The sequence below is a fragment of the Falco cherrug genome, chromosome 9 (genome assembly GCF_023634085.1).
Source record: "Falco cherrug isolate bFalChe1 chromosome 9, bFalChe1.pri, whole genome shotgun sequence".
Classification (NCBI taxonomy): domain Eukaryota; kingdom Metazoa; phylum Chordata; class Aves; order Falconiformes; family Falconidae; genus Falco; species Falco cherrug.
Genome location: NC_073705.1, coordinates 9,572,028 through 9,597,908, shown reverse-complemented (window position 1 = coordinate 9,597,908; position 25,881 = coordinate 9,572,028). Strand labels below are relative to the sequence as shown.

The 25,881-nt window shown below is 52.1% G+C and overlaps 1 protein-coding gene across 2 annotated transcripts in view; it reads right to left on the bottom strand.

Moving 5' to 3' along the window:
• Positions 1-25,881, bottom strand: part of OLFM1 (olfactomedin 1) — a 35,189-nt gene that overhangs the window by 8,273 nt on the left and 1,035 nt on the right. The window contains exons 1-4 of one of the 2 annotated variants that reach the window (XM_055721106.1): positions 14,627-15,111; positions 12,517-12,666; positions 6,947-7,102; positions 4,233-4,452 (exon numbers count right to left, since the gene is read on the bottom strand). In XM_055721106.1, coding sequence (XP_055577081.1) covers positions 4,233-4,452; positions 6,947-7,102; positions 12,517-12,666; positions 14,627-14,776 — 676 coding nt within the window. In that variant the 5' untranslated portion in view covers positions 14,777-15,111. Of the gene's footprint in view, positions 1-4,232; positions 4,453-6,946; positions 7,103-12,516; positions 12,667-14,626; positions 15,112-25,881 lie in introns of those variants that run through there. The other variant, XM_055721107.1, reaches the window with a different exon arrangement.

Sequence of the window (25,881 nt, the reverse complement as noted above, 5' to 3'; positions counted from 1 at the left end):
ACAGGAATGCATGACCTGGTGCTCATCCATGAGTTCAGGACACAGGGGAAGCCTGTGAGCAGCAGCTTTCGGGCATGCAGAACGGATCTGTTTTCACTCCAGATTCCCCAGCACTATTCCAGTCCCAGGACCTGTGGTCCATGGGGTCCTGCATGTCCCCGTTCCTGCAAAACAGCACAAACTAACCTGTTCCCGAGTGACCCTCCAGACTGATCCAGCCGACTGCCTCCGACCTGCCCTCCTGCAGCTCAGCAACGACCACCACCTCCACGCACACAGCCCCTTCCTCTAGCTGCACCAGGAATTTTCCAGCAGTAGAAAATCCGCCTTCCTCCAGCCTGTTAAAATGAACACTACCATCCTCCCAGGATAGTTAACACCTCCGCTCCATATTTCTCTGAAGATCCAGCCCACAAGCAATGTTTAGCAGCTCAGCAGCAATTTATCTGCCAATGCAGCCACCGTGCCGACACCAGCACTGTCTCCTTCTGGGCTCCACAGTTCTGCTTGGGCTGCTGCTCCTACAGCTGAGCACCTTCCCTGCTGGGGCTTCCCATGCAGCCGAGGTCTGACCCCCCCTCCACCCCGGCTTCAGCCCTCTGCAGCAGGGATGGGGCTGCAGCAGTTGGGTCGTGCCCTGCCCTCGCCTCTGTCGCCGGGCTGGGAGCTCCCCCATCCCCAAAAAATGTCTGGGACAGGCTGGCAGGGCTCTGTTCTCATCCCTGCACCAGGATTGTGGGCTGGGATTTTTTGCAAGAGTCAGGGAAAGTTTGTGCTATCAGGCAAATGTGAGCCTGCAGAGCACGGCCCGAGCTAAATTCCCCCTTGAATCAAGCAGTCACAACCTCTCCAGTCCTGCAAGGCTCCTCTTAGGAACATTAATGGAAACGTTAAAATCCCTGTATAAATAGTGATCTTTAAGAGTGTAAACAGAATAACAGATTGAACGTGCCAGTATTGATTTTTTTTTTCCCTTCACACACCTGCCAGGGTCAGGAAGTGTTTTCACTATTGATCCATCAATAATACTTAGGAAACCCAAAATGCAAACTAGGACCTTGTCTAAGGAAAATGCTGCTGCACCGTAGAGCATCAGTGCTTCCCAGAGGATGGGGACAGGTGAGCCAGATGGGAACACAGCACATCCCCTCCCCTGCCCCGTGCTTATTGCAGCAGCTCCCTGAACCTGTTCTGGGCACTCCAAGCTGTACCCTGAGCTCTAGGAGGTGAACGTGCACCAGGTGAGCAGCACTCCTGGCCCATGCAGGAGCAAATCTAAGTTAAACCATGCTACTTGAAATGTCAGTGAATCCTTCTGAGCAGGTAATTTGCAGGAAACAGCAATCCTCAACAAACAGGGCCACAGCGTGTGGCAGCAAAGTGTCTGTAAGGTTGTTATCTGAATTTAACTCAATTAACTACCATTTTTACTAGTTTACACTCTGCAGCGATAAACAACATTGGAAATTCAATCTGTGCTGTTTATTGTTAAGTTACCAAATAAATTATGCTCCTGGGTAAGCAACAAACCCTCACGGGTGACCGCTTGCGAGACTCAGCATCGCTCTCCGCAAGCACCCAGGGGTGCTGCAACGCCCCAAGGCAGAAAAGCTGCCTGGACCCCATGGTTACAGATTGAGCAAGTGAAAGAAAGGGCACAACCAAAAAGCCCAAATAAAGCATCAAAAAGACTATAAACGCACCCCTCCCCCGCCCCCCAGTTACTAGAAAAAGTTGCCTGCAAGACTTCTCCATCCTCGTTGCCTCAGCCAGCCTTAGCTGGGCTGCTGCCCTGCGGGGATGTCCCAGCTGGAGGACCTAAGTGTGAGGAGATGTAATGAGCCAGGACACGGCCCAGAGCAGAAGGGGCTAGCGGTCCAAGAGTAAACTCTATTTTTTTGGGAGCCCTGAATGGATTGGGAGCTACTTAAAGCCTGCCTGGGGTCTGTGGGAGGATCATCACAGCTTCCCTGGCTCTGGCAGGGTCAGCCCGGGCTGGGCAGCTCCACTGAGGCTGACTGGAGAGGGGCTGTGGGGTCCAGGATGGTTTTGTTTAAAGAACTGTCCCTGGGAAAGTACTTCTACAGCCCAGACTCAAATCCTTGGTCCTGCTGCTGTTCCCTCTCCTGATCACCCACAGCTCCTCCTCATCTTCAGGAGATGGGCTGAAGGCTATGGATGCAAGTGGATCCCTCCTCGGGCACCATCCCCTCTCATCACACCCAGCTCTGCCTTCGGCAGGAGGAATGAGAAGAGCTGTTTCCAGGGCAGAGCTGCCCTGTGCTGGTGGTGTGGGGCTGCCCGGGGGTTTGCTCCGTGACCTTGGTCACCCAGACACTCCTGGGCCTGCCCTCCATCCTTCATCTCACCTACTGCGGGGCTGTCGTTCCCGAGATGTTTGTGTGGTCTCCACCTGATAAAGCTTCGGGTGTTAGGTACTGCTAACACAGAAAGCGCCAAGTCATTGCCACAAGGGGTAATGGTTTTAAACTAAAAGAGGGCAGATTTGGATTAGATAGTAGGAAGAAATTCTTTTTTCTGCCCAGAGCAGCTGGGAAGCGTTCAAAGCCAGGCTGGACGGGGCTGGGAGCAACCTGGTCTAGTGGCAGGTGACCCTGCCCATGGCAGGGGGGTGGAACTGGGTGATCTTTAAGGTCTCTTCTGACCCAAACCTTTCTAGGATTTCTGTCCCCATTAAGCTTTCAAGGTGAAATTCAAGTGGGCGAGGACATGGTCAGGACTTCCCTGCCACGGGGCCATCCTCGCCATCACGGGTTGAGGAAAAGGACCACAGATGTGGTGCAGAAAGCGACAGAATGGCTCGCCTCTGCCTGTTCTGCCCCCAAACCAGACCTGGGCATATCAGCTCTCCTTAACAAATGAGAACTCAGGCTCTGCCCTCTCACTTAGCCAGGGGGCTATAGCTGCCTGCCGGGCAGCTCCCAGGGGCTATCTCGGCGCATGGCAGGCTGCTTGCTCACAGTTCAAATACCTCCGAGCATCCAGGCTCACGCAGAAATTCGCTTTCCTCTCCGAGATTTCAGGTAAAAGCTAGCTTCCAAGGGATGTACAAGGTATCAGAGGACAGGATGGAAATGCAGGGGGAAATACAGGGGAGATGGCTGCTGACAGAAGTGTGAAGGCATCCAGAAACAAGCAAAAGCAATCCCACCAGCAGAGACAAGAGAGAAACAAAGCGTTACCTTGCAAGGATATAAAGTGTTTGGAAGAGATCTGATCTTCCATGAAGTTACCTGAGAGTGTAATTTCATATGTGCTACCAAAATAGACTGCAGAGCAGTTAATGTGTTTAGATTATCTAAATTGCTTAACAAGAAAGTCAATAATGTAAGTAGAAATTAAATCAAGTCAGAGCTAGGCCAACAAACGGTGGGGAGATTTCTTGCAGCTGCAGAAGGCAGCGCCCTTCTCCCCCCACCTTCTCCACCTCCTGTCTGGGGTCAGACACTGGGTTTAGCTATAGCTCTGTCTCCCCACAACAGACCCACAGGCTTCCGTCAATTAATGCTCTCTCAATGAGATTGCAGCTGAATCTCTCACGTTTTAGCATTGCTGGTTACTTGGCCTGATGGAAGGGGCTCCCTGCTCCCTCAGGGAACGGGAGAGATGGGGGCGGGGGATTTATATCCTGCGCAGTGGCACAGTCCGGACCAAGCGGCAAACCCACACCAGCAACACCATGCTCTTCTCAACAGGGATTTGCAAGATGCAAAAGGGAAAAGGGAAACCGAGTCACAGCCTGCACACACACACATACACACACGCACTACTTAAAGCGGTGCGCAGAGACCTTTGCTGATGTGCCAGGTCCAGGTAGCAAAAAAGATCGGACATGGATGCATAAGCAAAATGAGTGCATGTGTCTGCTTTGCATAAGCGTTATTTGCAATAGGCCACGCATTTACCGCATTTCACCGTCCACTTATGCAAATGCTGCAAGATGTCACATGCCTAGTCAAGGGCCCGATCCTGAAGCACTTACACCATGAGCAACATCGCTCGTGCAAGTAATCCTCAGCAGGACTACTCCCAAGATTAATGTTACTTATAGCATAAATATTTACAGGATCAAACCTGGCTGTGCGAGCTCATCCCTTACAGCCAGGCCAGGCACAAGGAGATGTCCAGTCTAGCATCTCCGCCTCCAGACGGGATGCGTGCTTTAACATCGATGGTGTTTAGCCAGTGCCACCATGTCGTTCTGAGCCTACCTAATTTTTGCATGCATGCACGAAGCCTTTCTTCAAGATTTGACACTCTGTTCTGAAGCTCTTCGTAGTCATAGGCGCCAATCTCTTCCTGGAGTTCGTTTAGAACTGACGTCAGATTCTGGACCTCCTCTTTAAACTGCAATACCAATTTTGCATCGGCTTTGTACTCTTCCAACACTGGTATCAAAGGCCTAAGTTCCTCCATTTTCGCTTTTATTGCCTGCAAGGTTAAAATAAGCTTGGTTCAGTGCTATGCGTGCAAAAATCTGCAACACTCTGCCTTGACCTGGTTGCTTCCTACGTGAGTGCAATGTTCATATCCCACAACTATTATCATTAAAATTATTTTAATTATTATTTTGGTCCAAATGATGTATTGGAAAGAACATATTAAACAGGCTGCAGAACACCAAAATATTTGGGAAAGGCCTTTATTTGTCATTTTTAGAATGCAACATCTTAGGGTTACATGCTTCAGATCACATACACAAAGAGGTTGTTTTTTTTTTCTTTCCAAAAAATAAAATGAAATAATATATATATGCATTGACAAGGGTTTCAAACTATTCATGAAATGCATCTACAATTGCATGCAAAGGAAGATCTTGGTTGTGTGGTTCAAGGTTCCTTAGTGAGATATGGTGCTAATTTGGAAAATAATCAAAAAAATAAATGCATGGTGCAAAATGCTCTGTGGCCCTCTTTTCATGGTTACATGGGAGTGAACTGCTTCTTCAGTCACTGCAGCATTGAAAAAACTTGCTTTTAAGTTAGCCCTGTAAGCAAGAAAATGAAATACTGTTGAGGATCTAGCTCACTAACCTGCCTTATATAGATAGCCATTCATAGACAAATACTCTTACGGAACTAAAGAGAAAAAAAAACCAAAAACACAAGAGCTCCAAACCACTCACATTTTAATGCTGGCATTAGCAGAAACAAAATGCTGTGCCTGTTATTTAAAATGGTGCTTTGGCAGCAAATTAGACAAAAAATTCCTTACTGTTTTTAGGCATGCTATAAAGAACATAAAAATCAAAGTCATTATCAAATTTATTTCGCAGAAACGAAGACTTTTTTTTTTAAAAAATGTTAAATGAAGGCCTCGTTTAAAGGCACGGTATGCAGCATTTTGTTGAAGATGCTTTGCTCCAGCAGCTAATGAGTAGACATAAATATGCATGCACCTGCCCGTTAATGAAGCATGTTAGTATACACAGTATACCTGGTGCTGCTTAAGCTGCTGCACAGTGGCCAAGTTCACAGCGCTCAGGGCTGTGACATCTGGCAGTCTGCTGAAGCAGCTCGTGGGTGAACGGGATCAGAAATTGGTCCTCAGCCTAATTTCTTCCCTTCCCAACCCCTCCTATTTAAGTCACGAGGCTCTCCCTCCTGCCGTTTGCATGTGGGGAATATATTTATTTTCTTCCCTACCTGCACTTCCCAGTGCAAGCTCCCTGGCAGGCAATGGGGAGGACTGAACTCATCCGAATGGAGGGGACTGAACTCATCAGAATGGAGGGGACAAAAAAATAAAAAACCAAGCCACAAAACCAAAACCAAAACTCATGCTTAAATCAGAAAGATGCTCCTCACATCCAGACTGCAGAGCTAAATTTAGGGTGCTGTGGTAACTGGAGATGGGGAGTGGAGGAGGAGGAGTTGGTGAAAAGTTTTAAAAACCATCTTCCAAGCTTTTTATGATGTAATCTTGGTATTTCAGTATTTAACATATGATTTTAAAAATTCAGCTTTAAAACACCAGCCAGCTGGGTAGCTACCTGAAAATGAGGATGGGAATCTGCTGGGTGGCTGATCAGAAACCCCCAAATTTCACTAGAAGTCTTCTCAGTTTGTTTTTAATATCTATTAATCTAAAGCACTACTAAAATTTAAGATTCCAAATATTGCTGACAGCCTCTTTTTGGGCAATTTCATTTCTTCTAAATCAAGTTCTCGAAAGTTCAACCATTGCTCGCAATGACAGCTTCATTTAAAAGGCTAATATCTTTACTTCTCGTTTGTACGACACCAGGACACAACACGTATAATCCATCAGAATGTGCTGGCTCTGCTGCCAATATCATTACTTCCAAATTGGACATTCGTGCATCCTTCCAATGTGCCGTTTGCCAGCCCAAGGGCAGCTGCAATTGTTGCACTTTTGGGGTGTTTTTTTGGGGGGGAGGGTTGATTTGTTTGATCGATTGCCCCATCGCTACAACCACCCCAAGGAGGGAAGCAATTTGCTGACACGCGTTGTGGTTTGCCATGTGCTGCAGAAATGGAAATGGAGCCCCAGCTCCTGGCTTTTCCCAAGAAAAGGGACCCAGGCATGGCACGGGGAAGGGCTGCCTGGCCATGGAGGGGAACCCACTGTGCCCTGACCTCAGCCGCCCCAGGGTCTCCCTGCAGACCCCGCTCTCATAGAGCAATCCTCCGCTGCCTTATTTATGGCACCCAGGTGGTTTGTTGGTATGGGAATGCGGAGTTTTATGCTTTTAACCCATTAAAAAAATGTATTGCGGCTGAGGATGCGATGCCGCAGCCTGGATCTGGCCGTGCTTTGGACAGGAGGGAGCTGCATGGGTGGGCGGCCACCAGCGCCACGTGTGACCAGACCAATGGCTGATGGGGACCAGGACCACAGTCCCGCACGCACCCCACTAAATCCCTGGCCACAGCTTTGTTAGCGGTTTGGAAAACAAACATACCTTAAACTGCCTTGCCAGGTGCTGCTTGTGGCTTTCTTCCACTTGCTTAAATTTTGATTCCAGTCCCCTCATCTGGTTTTCCATCTTCTCAACGTACTGTAGGTCTCTTTGAGTCCGCCTGTCCAACACCTCTATCGACTGGGACATGTTTTGCACCTGTCAGAGGAGAAGGGATTCATTAAGAAGGTGCTTCCTCAGCAGCGCGGCAGCTCCACTTGCATCCCAACCCCAAACACTGACCTTTCCCTACACAGTCACCAAAGCTAAAGGGTAATCAGCCTATGCATTATTTACTAGTTAATCAGCAGCATCTCAATAGTATTATGACCCCACGCTCTAAACCAGAGCAAATTGGTTCCACAAGCATTTATTCTGCTGCGCTGTGGAGAGTAATTTACCAATCACACATGCAAACAAGGGTTGTATTCAAGGCTAAAATGCATCACTCGCGACAGCCACTTTGAGAGGCTGGAGCAGCACCCATCATCACGTGAGGAGAGGCTCTTTCTCCTACCACGAGAAATGCTTCTGCCGAGGTGCACATTACCATTTCTCCGTGTACGTAAGCGATGCTGATTGCTTAAGTGCAAACTTTACTCCCAGCTAGTAAAACTTCATTATCCAAACAGCCCTGCTGTTTATACAGCATCTGCCACAACAAATGCAGCTGCAGGTGAGGGCACCCTGAAGCTGGGAAGTACCGCGGGAGCTCCCGCTCCGGTTGGCCCCACTGGTGCCTGCCCACTCGGGTGGTTGTGCTGCGTCGGCATCTTTTCTAGCCGACCGATGCCGCATCCCCGCAGCTCCCCGCGCAGCGCCCATCTGGCCCTGCCGAAGGAATGATGCAAGAAGGTTGGCCAGGCTCATCGTGAGAAAAAGAGCTGAAGGTGTAAGGAGGGGAGGGAAATGATAGCTAGGCTGACCTGATTTTGAAGGCTGGCTGCCATCTGATTTATTAAGATATTCCCTTCGCTCAGTTTTTCAGGCTAGGTGAGGGTAAATGAGGTTCTGACTTAGGCAGGCACCTAAGCACCTATTTAGCATTAAGCAACGAGTGTAATTTAAGGTCTCTGCATCAGGGATGGTTGTGTCTGCACCACGGTTTGTACATTATGGGACTCAGCCCACGACTGGTGCTCCTGCCACTGCCGTGATACCAGGAATACGACTGTCGGCATCGGTAGCAATGACGCTTGTGCTTCAAATGAATCAGGCATCTGAGCACGCTGCTGCGTCAGGGCCCTCACATTAAAGGCATCCTGATTCAAGTCTCTTTATCTGTGGGCGTCTGAGCAAAACCCAAATGTGAGGCAGTACGGTCCCTGCGGAATCTGCTCCGAGACACCTCCCGGAGCCCCGGCTGCCACATCCACTCCCGCCTCTGTCCTCACCAAAGCCGAGTGCAGACAGGCTGGGATGGGGAAAGAACGGTGCAAGTGCAAGATTTCCTCCAGCAAATCACACTGGGCTGCTGCGACTTACCTCAAGTGACAGAGCAAGGGGACGGCAGGACATTCGCACGCAGCCAGGTCTTGGAGACTACTTGCTGAAACCAGCATAGGTCAAATGCCAACTTTGGCGTCTGCATCTCTGAAGCGATCAAAATGCCCATTGCTCATGCACGATGACAAGAAAACTAGTTCAGGGAATTATTAAAAATGTATGGACAACCTGTATTTCAAAGGCCAACAGTGAGGAAACATTTTGTACAACCAGTACAACTGCTCCAGGGGTCTAACAAGTCTTCCTCAGCAAACATCAAGCTATTCTCAGTCTCTGAGTCCCAACGCATCACCCAGAGATGAACCAGCACCCATCCTGACTGTCACAAGGACTTGCTGAGAGAGGCATGAGGAGCAGGGAAGAGCAGAACAAAACCCTCGTGGTTTGAAGAGCAAAACTGAGCTGAGTCCAAACCCATGTAGCTCCTGTTCAGCTCCCTGCCCCAGGGAGTGTGAGCTCCCCGTGGACACAACTGGATGCTGATTTTTCTGGGCTGGATGTGGAGGAGTTTGGAGATCTCTCTCTACTCTGAGGCAGGAGAAGGGAAGCCTTAGACAAGCACGACTGGTCTGCAAATATTTTTATTCTGGTAATCCAGTCTATCCTTCTTTGAGTCGAGCTGTATCTACATAGCCGAATTCTTCCAGTGGGTTGGAATAGGAATGACTGCATAGGGATCATACAAAATTATCTCATTTATTCCACTAATGCCTAACCCCAATGAAAGGCCAAGCTGCAAGTAATCAGAACAGAGCATTTCTGTAACGATACACTGGTACCTGACCCCGCAGGGGCTGAGCAAGGCTATGGGGGGGCTCCTGACACTGCCTCTTGGATGGTGGGGAGGGACAGACAGACCCTGCTAGGAAATGAATCAGAGCATCTCACTCAGGGTTCTGCGCTAAATCACCTCTGGAGGAGTCTGCCTTTCCCCTGACTGCAGAGGAAATCAGCCTCCTCACACATCTCTAAACTGAGAGACCTAAAATTAGCTGCTGTGCTATTTTGGGGATGCGTCTTACAAGTCCAGACTCTTGCCTTGTTGCCCATATTGTTTTCAACCAGGCAAGATTCTGGGCAGACTTGTAGAAAGTCAGTCTCCATCATTCCTGATCTTTGACAGTAACGTGTGCTTCATCAGCTGAAGATCTACTTGTTTTCCTTCATTAGCATATTACGCCCTTGATCCTGCAAAGTACTTTGGCACAGGATTAGATTTCAATGAGACTGTTCATTGCTTAAATTTAAGCTTGTACGTAAGTGCTTTAATGAACAGAGACCCAAGGATACTTTCTCTCAAATTTCCTCAGCTTCATCCATTAACTGCTATCTTCAAGCATCGGATAAAATGCTTTTTGCCTCCGTTGGTGGAGCACGCAGTCTCAACCTGAAACCTCATTTTCCATCAAGCTAATGTGAGAGAGAGACCCGCGATGGCCTTGGGGAAAAGAGTTAATTTTAACATTTGAAATAGAAAATTGATACAAATGGAACTTCCAGTTGTGTTCTTGTCATCTTGTTTGACATCGAGTTGTTTCAGAATGAAACCAGGATAATGGAGAGTCAATACTGGCCTGATGACCCTACTGAGATGTGTATGGTCAAAGCCATGGTTTAGCCCTGCTCAAGCTTCCCTGCAGTTCAGCCTTTTGTGCCAGCTCAGAAAGGGCTGTTCTAAGCCCATCTTCGGGTTTGAACTGGGATGAATTTTTAGTTTTGCGTAGCTGGACAAACCGGTGGAGCAATAGCATGAGGCATCTTGAGGGAGATTTTCATGGTCTACAGGAAGAATGAGCAGAGAGATGGACTCAGCCGATGGACCAGGACACGAAAAGTTCACCTTACAAGGTCTGCAGAAGGCCAAGGGAAGGCTGAGAAGAGGTGTCATTATCCTCCCTAGATACATGTCGGAGTAAATATCAAAGGAACAGAAAGAACTGTTTAATCTGGAAATCAGTGCTGGCAAAGAATAAGAATTGGCAGGGAACCAAAAATGGTTTAACCATCAGAGGAGGAAGTTCTCCCAGATAACAGGGCCAAAAAACCCAAATAAAAATCCGCTTGAAGTTAAAACATAATCTGTTTATGAACAGGATTTAGGTGATGTCTTGGTTTGGATGCAGTCCAAGAACTGGACTCAGCACCTGACACATATAAGGCTGGAAGGACTCCGTGTACTCCAGCCAGGGATGAGCTCAGCCACCTCGGTGTCAAAACAGGGGCTGAACAGTTTGTGCGGTGGCGAGCAGACCTGGCTCACCTCACCTCGCTTAACACCTGCTCTGGACACTGACAGGGTGCCCAGGATTCACTCACAGTTGCTCAGCATACGCCTGTGCCCATGAGTTGAGTGTAGACGGGGTCTCGGCACCTTTGAACCTCAAAGCACACTCAGCTGCGGAAGCCTCCGTGTGCAGATTTTCACTGAAGATGCTATAATTGGTTTGTTACACACACACACACACAAATGCAGCTCATTTCTTGCCTGTAAAAGCAACACCTTATGATTTCCATAAGTGACTGCCAGGTCTCCTCCTTTGAAAATCCAAACACAATTACCTTTTTGACACATTACGCTTCTTCATCTGCTAGCAGAGAGAAATCAGGAGATGCGGGTTTTCCCATCGCAAAGCTAGAGTTAAAATGTCAAATGAGGGAAGGAGTTTTCAGGTTTGAAATCCTTCCTGGGAAGCTGGAAGCTCTTCTCTGCGGTTGCATTTTCCTATAGGGATTATCATTTCAGCCTTCATCAAGCTCAGATGTCTGGCACTAAGAGCCTATTCTTTATTTGGGGGTTTTCATATAGGTTAGCGTAGGAGTGAGATGCAGACAGATTAGCAGGCAGGTAACATATCCCCAGAACACATGCCATGAAATACTGCTCCTCCCTCACTTTATCCATTGGCAGGCAGGGAGCTGAAGGGAAAAATCACGGAGCACTTACACCCTCCGCACAGCAACCGATGTTATCCCAGGCCTCGTACGCCCAACTCGTCTGTCCATTAGCAGAGGGCACTGGGTCAAATCGTGCTGGTTTAATGCCTATGAGCAGTTCTGGGAACACGATGGCTCTCGGATCTATGTCGGCTGCTAATATAACGCCTGCTGCCTCTTAGACAAATGTGCTGTTGGACCGATTGCCGTTATTGCTTAGAGAAATAAAAGCTTGAGTGGGATTATTTTTAGATGCCTCTGACATATCAACAAAGCATTTTAGGGCTAAATGTTTCCTGCCTCACTTTATTGTCCTTATCACATAGGAAAAACAGTTAAGTGTAGGTTTAATATTGTTATGAGTGACTAATACATCAACTTCCCGAAAGCAGCAGGATAAAAATCATTTCATCACGCTCAAAACACGCCAACAGAGCATTAGTGCATGAGGGATAATTACATATCCAGCACAGGAGTCCACTTGTATTGTAAAGAGGAGCACCATTTCACATGAAACAGCATTTCTTCAGTGAAATCTATTATCTGGAAATTTTTTTGTTATCAGGAATGTTTCCCTAATGAGATTCTTTGATCTCCTTGGACAGCAGACTATTAAAAACTAATCAAGTGGATGTCAACATTAGAAAGAAAACCACTAACTGTCATTTCTGTGCTATTTGACGTCGACAGCTTGTACTGTTTTATTCGACCTTTTTAATATCAGCTTGGCTAGGAATGCATGGGCTTTGGATTTTTAATTCTATCTTCTCTCATCTTTTTGAGGCTCATCCTTTGAAACTGCTTGTGTTAATGTAATGAAAAAATCAGTAAATTACATCTTTTTTTATTAGTAGTATTTTAAGTGATACGGTCCAATATCATTGCTTTTATCTCAGCAGTTTTAACCTAACCTCAGGCCAGGGTCCTTTTTCCTCTGTGCTTCAGAAACACTTAAGAGATTTATATTCCCAACTGCGGCTTATTATTTCCCACCACACGCATGGGGACAACTACGGCATGCGAGGGCTGGGTCCATCTTCCCTGGAAACCAAGGAGCACCCCAGCTCGCTCGGGTTTTTACCCCCAATGTCATGCCAAACCAACCACCCTTCCCAGAAGCGGTCAACCGTTACCTTTTCTAATAGTTGTCTCAGCTGCTTTGTCCTGGCATCACGCGAGCACATCGTCTGTTGAGGTGCCACCACTGTGCATATACAACGTCCCTCGCTATCTTGGGCAGAGCTGTAGACCTGCCAGCTTTCCTCTGGGTTGGTAGGCAACACCTAATTAACACAGGGAAAGATGGGTTAAGTAAATGGGGGGAGGCCTGGCAGGGGCACGGGAGGTGAAGGGAGCTGAGCGGCAGCAGGATGGATGTGGCAGATACCGGAGCTGTGCTGGAAGCCGAGGGAGGCTCCTCTGAGGGCCCCAGCTGGCAAAATTCACTTGTAATGCAAAAATATGGATTGGGGACAAATAAAAGAAGGGTCTGAAAAGGAGAGCGAGATCCGAAGCAAGAAGGCAACGCAAGTGGGAAAGCATGAACATAGGGAAAGCCACGATGCTGCAAGGGTTGTAGCATGCTGTACGACACAGAGCGTACTGGGGGGGGGAACCCACTGCCTGGCTGTCGTTATGAGGCACTTGACTTCTCCTTGACACCGTGAGAAGGATGTGCCTGAGCTACCAGTGAGGTTATGGTGTCCTGGCTGAGGGCTGAGCAGTGATCAATGTGCCCCTGCAGAGCTCTCCTGGATCCGGCAGCAGGAAAATCAGCCTTCCTGGGTAAACGGACCTCGAGAGTTACATTTCCCCCCTCCTCTGCCAGACTCTCCTGGGGATGCGGAGGTTCACCAGACAGCCATCCCCTCCCGATGTTCTGTGGGTCCCAGGCAGGGAAAGCCCGGCACCGTTCCTGCAAAGCACGCCAGCAAAGAAGGGATGCGGTCCAGAGGGTACGACTGTCGGAGCTTCCAGGACGCAGCGCAGACAGGGAGCCCAGCCACAACCACTACATTCCCAACCCTCCGCATGCCCCCCATGCTCTCCAGACCCCTCTGATCTCAATTTTCCTTTGATCTCGCAGCACTTTGCAAAATAGAGTATTTAATCACAATTCAGGCTCTGAGCGCTTTGAAGGTACCACCAATGTGTTGCCCACCAGGGAAATATTCTTTCTGCTATTTCAATACATTGCAAATCACCTTGCGAATACCCATCTTGACAGACACGCACCGAGAGAGCCAGCCAAGGCAGACAGACAGCCGATTTGATTCTCTAGCTAAAACAATCAGGGGAAACAAAATAATAAATGGGTATCGTCATCCCTGGTAAGATGGGGGAAAAAAAATCCCAGCTTCATTCACAACCAGCTGAACCACTACACGAAATACTTGTCTGGAGAGAGCGGAACTGTAATACCTTTGCTCGTTTGGAAGGCACAAGCATGCAGCCTGGAGGCGAAAGGTGCCCATTTTATCCTGGGAAGGGAAGGCAGCCAGAAGGATTTTTTTTCCTTAGCCATTTCCAAAGTGGCAGGACCAGGCACTGTCCCAGCCCTCCGGCAAAACAGGGACAGGAACCATACGGCGCGACCAAATTACACCGCAAGTTCTCCGCTGCATTTCCCATTGCATTAACGACTATTGATTAAAGGCAGGGAAGCCACCGGGCTTCGCACCTGCCGTCCCAGCCTGCTTCGCCCCGCCACTACCAAGAGGCGAGGAGGGAAACTTTGCAACCCTTTGGCTGACGGCACGGCGGGTGTTGGGGGGCACCCGGGGCGCCCCCAGCCCAGGGCTAGGGATGGCTAAACTCGAGAGCTGGAGGAGGGATGCTCCCTGCATCGCGACCACAGTCCTGCCAGCCCCCACCCGCCCCGCACCACCCCGACACTGCCCTCCGTGCCTGCACAGCCTCGGGGGGCACTTTGCAAGCGATGCCCCCGTATCACCCCGAGGGGCGGCAGCCCTGCCTCTCCCCGGGGAGCTGCTCTCTGCAGCCGGGGGGGTCCCGCCGGGGCTGCCGCCGGGAGGGGGGGCGGCAGCGACGGAGTCAGACCGCCGGGGATGCCCCGGGGGTACGGGGCGGGGACGACACCCGGGCAAGGAGGGATTTAGGCAGCCCGGGGGACACCCAGGCGAGGGGGCACCGGGAGGCAGGGATGCTCCGGGCAGCCCCCCCACCCCCCCCCCGTGGCTTCACCGACCCCTGCCCGTCCCCCCGTCCCCGCCCCGCACTTACTCCCGTGCTGCGATCCAAGGTGCCGCCCGTGGCCGCCGTGAGTTTGGTGGTGTTGAGCCCCACGAGGGAGGGCAGCGTCTGCGACATCCAGTTGGTGATCATGGCCATGGTGCTGAGGACGACTCCAATCTTGAGTAAAGGCACAGACATGTCTGCGGGGGGGGGCGCCAGGCACCCTTCATTCTGCACCGGCGCCGGGCTCCATGCCGCTGGGGACGGGCTGCGCCAGCCGCCCGGCCGCCGCCGCCGCTCGCCGCCGGCCCATCGTCCGCCGCCGCCCCGCCGCGGCCCTGCCCGGCGCTGGCGATGGTGCTGCCCGTGCCGGTGTAGCCGGTGTGGCCCGTGCCGGTGTGGCCGGTGCCGGAGCGGCGCTGCCTCCCTGCGCCCGCCGCCTCCGGGCGCGCCCCAGCCGGAGCGGAGCGAGGGGCTGCAGGAGGCGGGTCCGGGGCGGGACGGGACCGGGGCGGGGGGGAGGGAGGGGCGAGGGGGGTGCCCAGCCAGCCGGAGCGACTGCGGGTGGGCGGGCGGGGGAGAAGGAGGGGAGAAGGGATTTGGGGTGGGGGGAGCGGAGGGGAGGAGATTTGGGAAGGGGAAAAAATCGGGGGGGGGGGGGGGGAGGAGAGGTTTAGGAGAGGGGGAGAGGAGGGAAGAAAAGATTTGGGGAGAGAGAAAAGACTTGGGGAGAAGGAAAGATAATTGGGGGGGGCGGCGAGGTATTTGAGAAAGGGGGAGAGAAGGAGGGGGGAAAAGATTTTGGGAGAGGGGATAAAATTTGGGGCAAAGGATATTTGGGGAAGGGGGAGCGGAGGGAAGGAGGGGAGAAAAGATTTGGGGAGAGGGGAAAGACTTGGGGAGAGATTTGGGGAGGGAAAGGGAATTTTTTGGAGGGTGGGGAGGTTTGGGGAAGGGGGAGCGGAGGGAAGGAGAGGAGAAAAGATTGGGGGAGAAGAGATTTGAGGAGAGGCTGAAAGGCTTGGGGAAGGGAGAGAAAGATTTGGGGAGAGTGGAAAAGATTTGGGAAGGGAGGGGAAAAAATTGGGGACAGGGAAAAAGATTTGAGGAGACGGGAAAAACTGGTGGGGTGGGGAAAGAAGTCGGGGGAGGCGGCCAAGCCGCGGTGCTGGGGGGGCGGTGCGGACCGGGGCCGGGGGCGGCTCCCCCGCTGCGGCGCGGCACTGCGGCGCCCCCTGGCGGCGGCGGCGGGCGCGGCGCGGTGCGGGTCGGGGGGCACACGGCCGCGGGGCAGCGCCGTGCGGGGGGCGCAGCTTCTCCCGGGGACAAAGGGGAGCTGCTGCCAGGCAGGGCAGCCGGGCGCAGCGTTCCCTGCTGGGGGGCACGCAGGGGCTGCACCGCTCCCGCGCAAATCCACGAGGTGTTGGGACCGTGGTGGAGCACCGGGTGGTCCCAGGACCTGTGGGCTTCCCGGGCTGTGGGTGGTCAGAGCATCCCCCACAACCCCGCTGGCCCCCTCGCCACGCTCTGCAACCACAGCCCTCCATCAGCGCCAGGGACCCACATACGCCTGAGTGCAACCAAAATGCCCTGGCAACTCTGCCTGCCTGCAAGCTGGCAGCCCCCCCATTCCTGCCCCATTCCTGCCCCTGCCCCATTCCTGCCCCAGCCCTGCTCCTGCCTCATTCCCAGCGGGCAGGGCTGCATGGACAGGAGAGATGGGACAGTGTCAGGTGCTGCCTGAATGTCCCGCCCCAGAGTTCGAAGAAGACCCTGGGCTTTCTGTGGCTGCTGTGGCTCTGAAGCAAACCCCACTGAGGAGCCCTGTGGGCTGTTACACTGCAAACGGCATACAGCCCGTCTGTACGGCCTGGCACATAGTCTGCAGCGAGATGGAGCTTGTTCACAGCTCAGGTTTCCTGAAGGCATTTGCAGAACTGTCCTGATGGCTTCAGAACCAAAGTCTCTGACCAACAGAGCTCTGTAGTTCCTTGCCTGTCCCTTCCTCAGTGAACCTTTAAACACCCTGTGCAAAGCAGATTATGAAATGAATCCCCTGGCCCTCTCCAGAGGATATAAGTGACACCCCTCGCTCTGCTGGCACAACACCAGCCTCAGCACGTTGCAGCAGCCACCACGGCCCTGCTCCAGGAGACCCCGTACTGTTTGGTGGCCCCACCACACCCAGCCTGGCCAGTCCATGGGAGTCACCACATTCCCACTGTAGTCTGACCAGTCCAGCCCCAAACCTGCCCCCTCCAGAGTTGCTCTTCCGATGGCATGGCTCCCTGGGGTCGTGGGTCTCACTGCCCCCGCTCCCCAGAAGCTGGGTGGGCTACAGCTGAGAGGGCGCTGAGGTGTGCCTCAAGGTCTTGACCCACCAGTACTTCCTTGCCATACAGCATCCAGGCTGGTGTTTGGAGCGAGTCCCAACTGGGGAAGCAGGGACCTGTGCCCTGAAATGCAATTGCTGCCAAGCTGGCCTGCCCCACCTTAATGGGACCTTACCCCTAGCTGGGGACCTGGCCCTTGGTGTGGGATCATCCCAGTGCCCCCCAGCACTGCTGCTCTGGGCAAAGGGAGCGGGGACCAGCAACAGCCAAGTGGAGCTGTTTCTGCAGAGAGCGCTGGGGAGTTTCTGCAAAGCACTGAAATGAAAGCACATTTAGCAAGTCCACCAGGTGGAGAAAAAGAGATGAGTTAGAGTAGGAGCGCTGATGCCAGGTTGGATCATGTCCCTCCAACAAGGCGACGGCAGAACCAGGCACTGGCAGCTGGGAGGCAGCGGCTGGTGCATGTTACAGGCTGCAGCAGCTGAAATGCCATTCCCTTCCCTTGCTTGCCAGCACCCTCAGATCGTGTCACCCCTGCTCTTTCCCCCTGCTCAGGACAGATCAGCTCGAATCCGGGTAGATCAGCCAGCTGAAGGTCCATCTCCTGCAAAATCAGTCAGCAAACACTCCTGCCCTCTGAATCAGACGCTCTCCTGCCAAGGGCTCCCAAAGTAGATATACTTTTTCCACCCCATGAAATTGGCTTCACCCAGCCCAGGCACCAAGCTCCTTTCCGTGGCAAAACGGCTGTCAGGTTGTGCCTGAGAAGCTCAGCATCAAGGAGGTGTTTCAGGCTGTGGCTGTAGGAACAGGTTCGTTAGGAAAAAGCCTGGGATGGTTTCCATTTTTTAGAATAAATCAGAGCTCCCCGTTCTGTTCCTGTTCCGCCTGTTCTGCTCTAACAGGTGCTTCTGCTGTGCCCAGCACTGGAGCAGCCGAGACCCCGATTGCTTGTCTGATTTCATATCGTATAAAACACTTGATTGCAACACTTAAATCATCTTCATGTGCATCTTGAAACTGCATTTGTAAGTAAAGTTTCTCTCTTGTATTTGCCTACTTCAAACACATACAAAGGCAATTAGATCTACGGATACTTTATTATTTAAAATGGTATTCAGTGGGGTAAGTAAGGAGCACTCCTTTGCCTTGCTCTGATTCCACCTGGACTAAAGAAAGACTAATTTCCTACCAGTGCACACAGGTAATTTCATTTGTATGCCCTTCAAATGCCTTGCAATGATTAAAGGTTCTTCAGATGGGGACAGCAAGGCACAGAGAGAGGAGCACCAGCCACAAGTCCCAGCTAAGGAGGGGGCCCATTCCCGGGAATCTTTGCAGGGAGGGTCTGTAGGCAGGGGGAGGCTGGGCTCTGGCCACAGCAGTCAGTGGAGCTGCTCCGCTTCCCCGGAGCAAACCCCTTTGTGCCAGCTGAATGAAGGGCTGTGCGTGTAATAACAGAGGAGAAAAAAATCCAGACTATTTTCTTTCTGTCTCTTGCTTCCAGTGTTTGTGAAATAGCCAAAAGCAGCAGTTTTGGGGGAGTCTTTGCTGGTAAGGTAAAGGGAGTTATGACAGGGATATCAAGGGATCGGCTGCTCTTCCAGACATTTTCAGAAAGTTCAGTGACTTGATACATTAATGACCTGTGCCAGGAGCAGGATGGCCCTGAGCCTGCGGGGTAAAGCCCATGCTGGCAGAGGGCCATGTCCATGTCCCCGTCAGCTGGTCCAAAGCAGAGACCTGACAAAGAAGAGGCTCCCAGAAATGCTGCTGTTCCTCTTTTTTAGGGGCGAAGGGAAGAGGCAGTGGCTGCTGCTGTGCAATGAGATGCTGCTGGTCACCCTGTGCTGTGCTGTCATGGGCATCAAGCAAGAAAATTACTTTTGTCATCTCGGTGTCTGAAGCAGGTGGTGTGCAATCATGGAAACCTCTTCCCTACCCTAATGATCTCTCTGGTTTTAGAAGGCCAGCACAGCAATGAAAGAAAACATAGCAAAAAACCAGTAAGGACATGAACTTGATGTGGGAGACCTGAAATTGCCTTTACCCATGCTAGAGCGTATCAGAAGAAATGCCAGCGAAAGCAAGGAGAAGACTCAGATGACTCTTTTTGACCCGATGGCATTCACTGATGGGCCTTTCCAGCACCAAGCAGGATCTCGCTCTTGAAGAGCAACTTTCCAGCATAACGTCTGCAGGAGTCTCTTCAGTACCAGTTTTGCTGAACTGGCTGAGTTCATCTGTCTCCTGACCACTTTGGGGTTTTTTTTTGCACAAGGCATTGCCTTGAAAAAAACCCCTCATGATGGCATTGAGTTTTTCTTGTCCTGATGTGCTTGCTACAGCCACCCTCCCCACAAGAGCAGAGGCTGCAGAGACCTCTCGATGCCTCTCCCACTGTAAGCAGAGAGTAAACAGCAGGGAAAGATGTCCAGTGAGAGAACAAAAGATCCTCTTTGCATGCATAAATTCTGAGCAGAGAAAGAGGAGGAATGCTAGATAAAAGCAAAGAACAGGGTCTTCCGAAATAGCTACTTAGTGGAAAATTCCGCTGCTGGGAAGTGGTAATGCAAAATGTGACTGTCTGCCTAAAAGAGATCTGCAAGGGTCAAGGTTTGCAAATAGGGCCAATTCCTCTGTACGCGTGAGTGAGTGTGTAAGCGTGTGAGTGTGCAGGACATGACGGTCATTGTCTCCCTCTCCTGGCTGGTTCAGAGAAGAGGTGCTGAAGTTTCTGGTGCTCGCAAGTTTTCGTGGGGATGGTGCCCATGGACTCCAGTCAGACGGGACTCGTATTGGCTGCATGGTGAGAGGAAGCGAGCTGCTTTAATATACATACACCCGTATTTTAACAGCCTCAACACTTGCTGGTGCTCCAAGCTGGCTCAGTAAATGCTGGAGGCATCTCAGCTAACACCCGACATCTACAGTGAGGAGGATGTGTCTGTCCAGCTGAGCTGCCTGCCCAATGGACTGTCCCAGGCACCTTCCCAGGGCTGGCAGCTCCTGTTCTGGGAGCACAGGACTCAGTAATTTGGCAGGGCTCTCAGGCGTGCCCTAGGATGACTCTCTGGTGCCTGGGACAGCCCATACTCCAGCTCTTTCCAGCTCCTTCTCTCTGCACTGGAGACCCATGAGATGTGCTGTGCCCTCTGGCCAGGGGCTGCAGGAAAAGTCTGCCCTTTCCAGAAGGACCTTACTATGTAACTCCAGGGATCCTCCTTAGATGCTTGGACTAAGTGACTTTTCTCCAGATCTCCCTCCTGTAGTTGATGGAGGGGCTCTGAACCTCTTGGAGGACTCTCTGCCTCCACTGACTCTTTCGCATCCCTCCCGGAGCCCTGGCTGATGCTGGGCTGCCAGAGTCCCTATTGCTGCCCTGCTGCCAGGTGCTGCTGCGCTTGCAAAGGAGCATGGACTGCACGAAGGCAAGCTGCAGGGTGGGAAGGACCACCTCTGTCACGCACAGATGGGACAGCACCCCAGGAACGAGGGTGAGGGGCTGCCCTCCCTGCCACTGCACAGCACATCTGGCAGCCGAAGGCCATGGGGATGCCGAGCAGCTCTGCGTGGGGGTCCCTGCAGCGGGGCTCAAGGCTGAGGGTAAGGAGCTGCCAGTACAGCCCAGCCCTGCCTGCACAGCAGGCTCAGACCAGGGCTTCCAGCCCACCCCAGCACCGCACGGGTGGTCACTGCGCCCCTCAGCTCTCTGCCCAGCACCGCAGACATAGGGAGGGAGAGCCCTGGACTCTGCTTTTAAGAGAAGGACGACATTCCTCATCCCTCTCTCAACTCAGTAGATGTTCCCCCTCTTCCCTCGCATTCCTCGTTACCTGGGCTTGTGGCAGGAGGTATCCGAAATCCCTTTGCACCAGTCTGTGGGCAGCAGGAGGGCTGTGAACAGCGCCAGGCAGGAGAGGCACCCCACCTACCCTGGTACCCACCTACCCTGGCATCCCACCTACCCTGGCAGGCAGCGTGGGCAACTTCATCCTCATTAAGGAACATACACTTTGTACCCTCATCACCTTTGGAGTGTGGGACAATCTTCTGTTGCATTTGCCGTGGGGCATCTGTCCCTCAGCAGGTCACAACTGCCACAGCAATACCAGGTTTCCCTCATTTTTTGCTCTAACTTCCAAATGTCCTTGCTTTTTTCCCTGTTCTTTGTCACTATCTGTGCAACCATCACTCACACAAGCCTCAGTCCTGGAGCTGGACCCTATCACCTCAGCACCGTACCAATGCAAAGCAAACACTTCCCCTCCCACCATGGGGAGGGTATGGATGGACAGACAGGGAAAGTGAAGGAGGGAAAGAAAATGGGAATTAAAGACCCCAAAGCGCTTTGCAAAGAGTGACCACGATGCTGCAGGTCACTGCCAGCTCCCGGTGGGACTTTGTGTGAAACTCCCTGTGCCTGGTGCTGCACTTGGCTCCAGGAGTGGCCGCGTTTTGGGATCAGACAGCCCAACATGCTCCGGAAAATTAACCCCCAGCTACAGACACTGGCACTGCTCGTCCGCACGCCAAACGCTTTGCAACCTTTCCTTTCGTTATCCTCACGGAGAGCAGAAACACCCTGTAGCAGAAAGAACACACTTCTTATGTTACACTGGAACAGAATAACCCCCCTTGCAGGTCTTCACTAAATCTGTGTTTAGCTATAGCTGCTCTTGACATTAAACCCATGCTCCAACAGCCAGTGCCAATACATGTCAGAGCCTCTGGGCTAGAGCAGAGCCCATTAAAGTCGGCGCAGGTTTCGCGGGTGCGTCAGTGGGTTCCTGTTACTCGGATGTTTTGGTTAGGGATGATGATTTTTTTTTGGCATTTTTCCCTGGGTCTGTTGCCCACCTCCAGCCAGAAAGTACCTTTGCACTGAACACTTGTTCTGCATGTTGCTTGCTAGAAAACACAGCGGTGCTCCAGGGTCGCTCACTGCTGCGCACTCCTGGACCGAGGGCTGACGCATGCTATTGCCCCATTATCTTTCCAGGAGGTATTTTGCATTTTGGTTGCTTTGAATGCTGCCTTCTGGCATCCCCACGGGATGGGGACTGAGAACCAGGACCTGGGTCCTGAACAAGGAGAAAGCTTCCCAGGGCCAAAACCCAGGACAAAGCCAGTACAGAGGCTGGGACCAGGGCTCCTGTGCTCAGCTCCGGCAGGGCAGTAGCAAGCAATAGCTACAGTTTACAAAGGAAGGAAAATGAGGATTTTTAGGTGTTCTTCCTCTACAACCAGGATTTGCTGATGCTAAGACATCTCGGGCTTTGTGCCTCAGTTTCCCCAAGTGCATCTTCCCCTTTCTGGAGGAATGCTTGACTGACTCAGCCCTTCAGGTATCCATCCCCCTGCCCATCCCAATGTCCCAAAGAGCCTGGCTGAGGCACCTGCAGGCAACAAATCCCAGAGGTACACTCCTTGAGTGTCCCTGTCCCTGCCTTGTTCCCTTTTGTTCACAGTTTAATCACAGCAGAGCAAAATCAATACTTATCACTCATAACTCAAGAATTAGCTTCTTCCACTGACAACGCAGTCTACAGCCTTCATCTATCTAATTCACTCGGATAGTAATTAGTTTTGTATTACTTTACGTAGTGATGCTAATACTGATTACAAGGCCTGATAACTTGAGTAATAAATATGACCCAGGGCTGAAAATTACCTTTCTTTTTTATTGGTTAAAGCTGAAGTTAGTGAAATGAGACACAAATTGGTTTATGAGATGAGGCAGCTGCTGCCTGTTACAGGCTGCAGATTCGCAGCTTAATCCTACTAGTTTCCATGTGTCTCCCTGACAGGGGAGGGAAGAGCTCAGGCACCAAACTGGGCACTGGTAAGTCCCCCATGGATGGAAGGGAACCAGAACTGGGCTGGGTGCTGCTGGGTGCTGGGGTAGTGGGGCACAGGCAGTGTGCATCCCTGGTAGCTCTCTCCCTTCCCTGAAAATAGCCCCAAAAGGGACCTGACATGCTTTTAGGAAAATCAATGGTGAAATTGGGTTTGTTTCTTTTTTTCCCCTCCCCTTGTAGAAGCCCTAAATGTTTAACAACTGCCTGCTCCAGGAAGGTATTCCTTCCTCTGTGGTTTCAATGATTACCGGGTAAGTGGATGTCAGAGCACTGAGCTGCCCCACTCTGCAATTGCAAAACTTTGAGGAATGCAAAGAGGTTTTCACTGGTAATACCCCAGCAGCTCGCCAGCAAGCACAAGGCATGACAAAGAGATGGGTTGGACAGACAGACAGACAAGCAGGCAGCATCCTAGACCCTTTCTGCCGATACCCCTGGCTTTACTACAGTGTCCCAAATCCTCTGCCCTTCTGGCAGTTCTACCTTTCTGCACATGACAAGCAGATCCTTAGAGAGCGTAAGTTGGCTCTGAGCCTTCATGGCCACCACGAGAGCTGCCCTGAGTTTCACCGAGCAGATGACAAGGAGAGAAAGCCCCGTGCTTTGCCCAGGAACCCCTCTGCCCAGAGCTGCACGCGCAGCCAGAGCCAGGGTGCTGTACCCCAGGGTGCCCGGAGCAGCAGCTCTGCCCCTCCCCCCCCCCGATCCCACACCCAGCCGCTCAACCCAGCCAAAATAAGTCGTTTCAGGTTTTGATCACTGACCTGTGCAGAGCCAAGGCAAGGCACAAAACAAATCAGGAGACCTTTGGCAGCTAGAAGAAATGCCAAAGCATTGTGCAGGTCTTGCTCTGCGGCCAGGGCTCCTGTCACCCCCCTTGGCCCTCCCTGCCTGGGGCACACAGGAACCGAGGGGCAGGCAGGGGCTTCTGCAAAGGACTGGGATGTGGGGGGCGCCTGGGGGCAGCTCTCACCTTGTCTCACACACAGAAAACTACCATCCACCTGAGACAGGTCTCAAAGCCCCTACGAAATCAGCCCGCAGTGTGTGCATCACCCGTGTGCTCCTGCTGGGCATGGGCATCCTGCCTCCCACACGGGGGGACTTCAGAGGATGCTGCAGTACCAGTGCCTTGAAGACAACTGCCTTCCCTCCATGAGAAGAGCTTTCCCAGCACCCAGGTGGAAGGACAGCCACGTGCTCGCCCCCTCCAGCCCCATTTAACAGCCATCCGTCTCCCCATTTCTTCCTTTCTTGTGTGCTGGCGTACCAGTGCCACTGCAGAGAGGGAGAGCAGGGGATGGCTGTAGCTTCTGCATTATCAGGGAAAGCTGCCTAAATCAGCAGCCTCTCTCCCCTGAACCTCGATCCCTCCGCCCCCAGCATGGGATCTCTGTAGGGGATGGGAGAGCTTCCACACATGTGATGGAGATATGGATCCGGCACTGAATTAAACGTGGAAGACACTGAGATGGGCGGTGCCTGGGCTGAAAGGCGTATTTGGGGATTGCATCTGGCAGCTGTGCTACAGAAATGAGATGCTAAAACTCCGAAAGGGCTCTGCAGTGCCAAGCAAGTCAGCAGGCACGCTGGCGGGAGAGCTTGGTATGGCCAGTGCGCGGGGCCTGGCAGGACTCAGCTACCTGCAGGCAGCAAAGCCCAGGTAGATGCTGCAAACCAGAACCCAGCCCCGGCGAGGCAGCTCAGCAAAGCCAGGGCTTCAGCAGGGGCTTCTAGCCTCCCACCAGTGGACAGGGATGGGCTGGGAGGAAACTCTGCCAAAGTCAGCCCACAGCGCTCAGCCCCGCAGTCCAGAGCAGATTTGATTCCCCATCCCCACCCCGATTTCAAGTTGGTCAAAAAGTTGGAATGCTGCATTTAACAAGAAAAAAAAAAAAAAAAAGAAAGCAAGCAAGGGAAAAAGTAGCCAGGCACAGCAGCATCCTTGGCACAAGAGGTGATAACTCTGTGTCCTTGAAAAACCCCACCAGTGCAGAGCGATGGGGGCTGACGAGGCTGAAAGGGGATGGTGGCAGCCCCTGGGGAGGGGGGTACCACCCTGGTCCCCAGGCTGTGGGTGCACTCCCCGGGGCTGGGCAGGAGGGGAGGCTGGAAGGGCGGCAGGGCAAGGCAGCCCTGCCACACTGCTTGGCCACCATGCTGCCATGGCCCTGGCTGGCCGGGCCGGGTGCGGAGCCAGGAGCCCCTTTTTGCTGATTCCTGAGCAATGCTGGCTGCTTTGTCCAGCGCGGCGCATGCGCGCTGCCCGAGCATCCTCTCGCACACAATGGGCTTCTCCTGGGCGCTCACTTGCAGCTCTGGTTCCTTCCCACCCTTCCTCATCCACACGGCTCCTGGATTTCTTTGCTTTCCCCCCCCCCCCTCAAATTACCACCTTCTCATCCTTTCTCTGGAGGGCTCTGTGCAGTTAAGGCAGCTCTTGACTTTAGCAGTTTCTTCCTGGGGGCAGCAGAAATACTCTGAGGTGCAAAGCCAAAAGGCTTCAGCTGCTGAAACTTCAGCAATAGGGCAGTGACAGGAGAGAGCATTGTCAGCAGGAGAAAGGAAAAAATAATCTACATAAAGCATCCAGGATGAGAGCCCAGCTGCTAATTGCTCCTACACTAAGAAGCCTCCATTCCCCTCCTATTTATAGCTTCTTTTTCTTTCTTTTTTTGCTCCCAGGCAGCATCACAATTAACCCCACAATCTAGAGCATCCTCTTGCAATTACTTTTCTTCCTTTCCTCAGTGACTGGGAGAAAAAAAAAACAACCAAAAGACAACCTTCCTGCCAGTCTCTCACCAATTATCTTAAAGAACTCAAATGGAGTTTTATTTCCACTTGAAAGAGATGGTTTTTGTGTGCCTCCTTTCCTCCCCCCAGCCCCACTACTCACTCAGACCAGGGGCCGGGACAGCAAAGGCAAGCATTAAAATCCAGTAGGGAAAAAAAAAAAAAAAAGGCGGAGGGGGGAGAGGGAGATAAATAAGATGCTCCTCTCTCCCACAAGCCTGTCACAGATGGAACCATCAAGGGACGTTTAAATGTCACCTAAAATCAGCAAAGCTACCCCCACATGAGGAGCTGGTGTGTGTGTGGGGGGTGA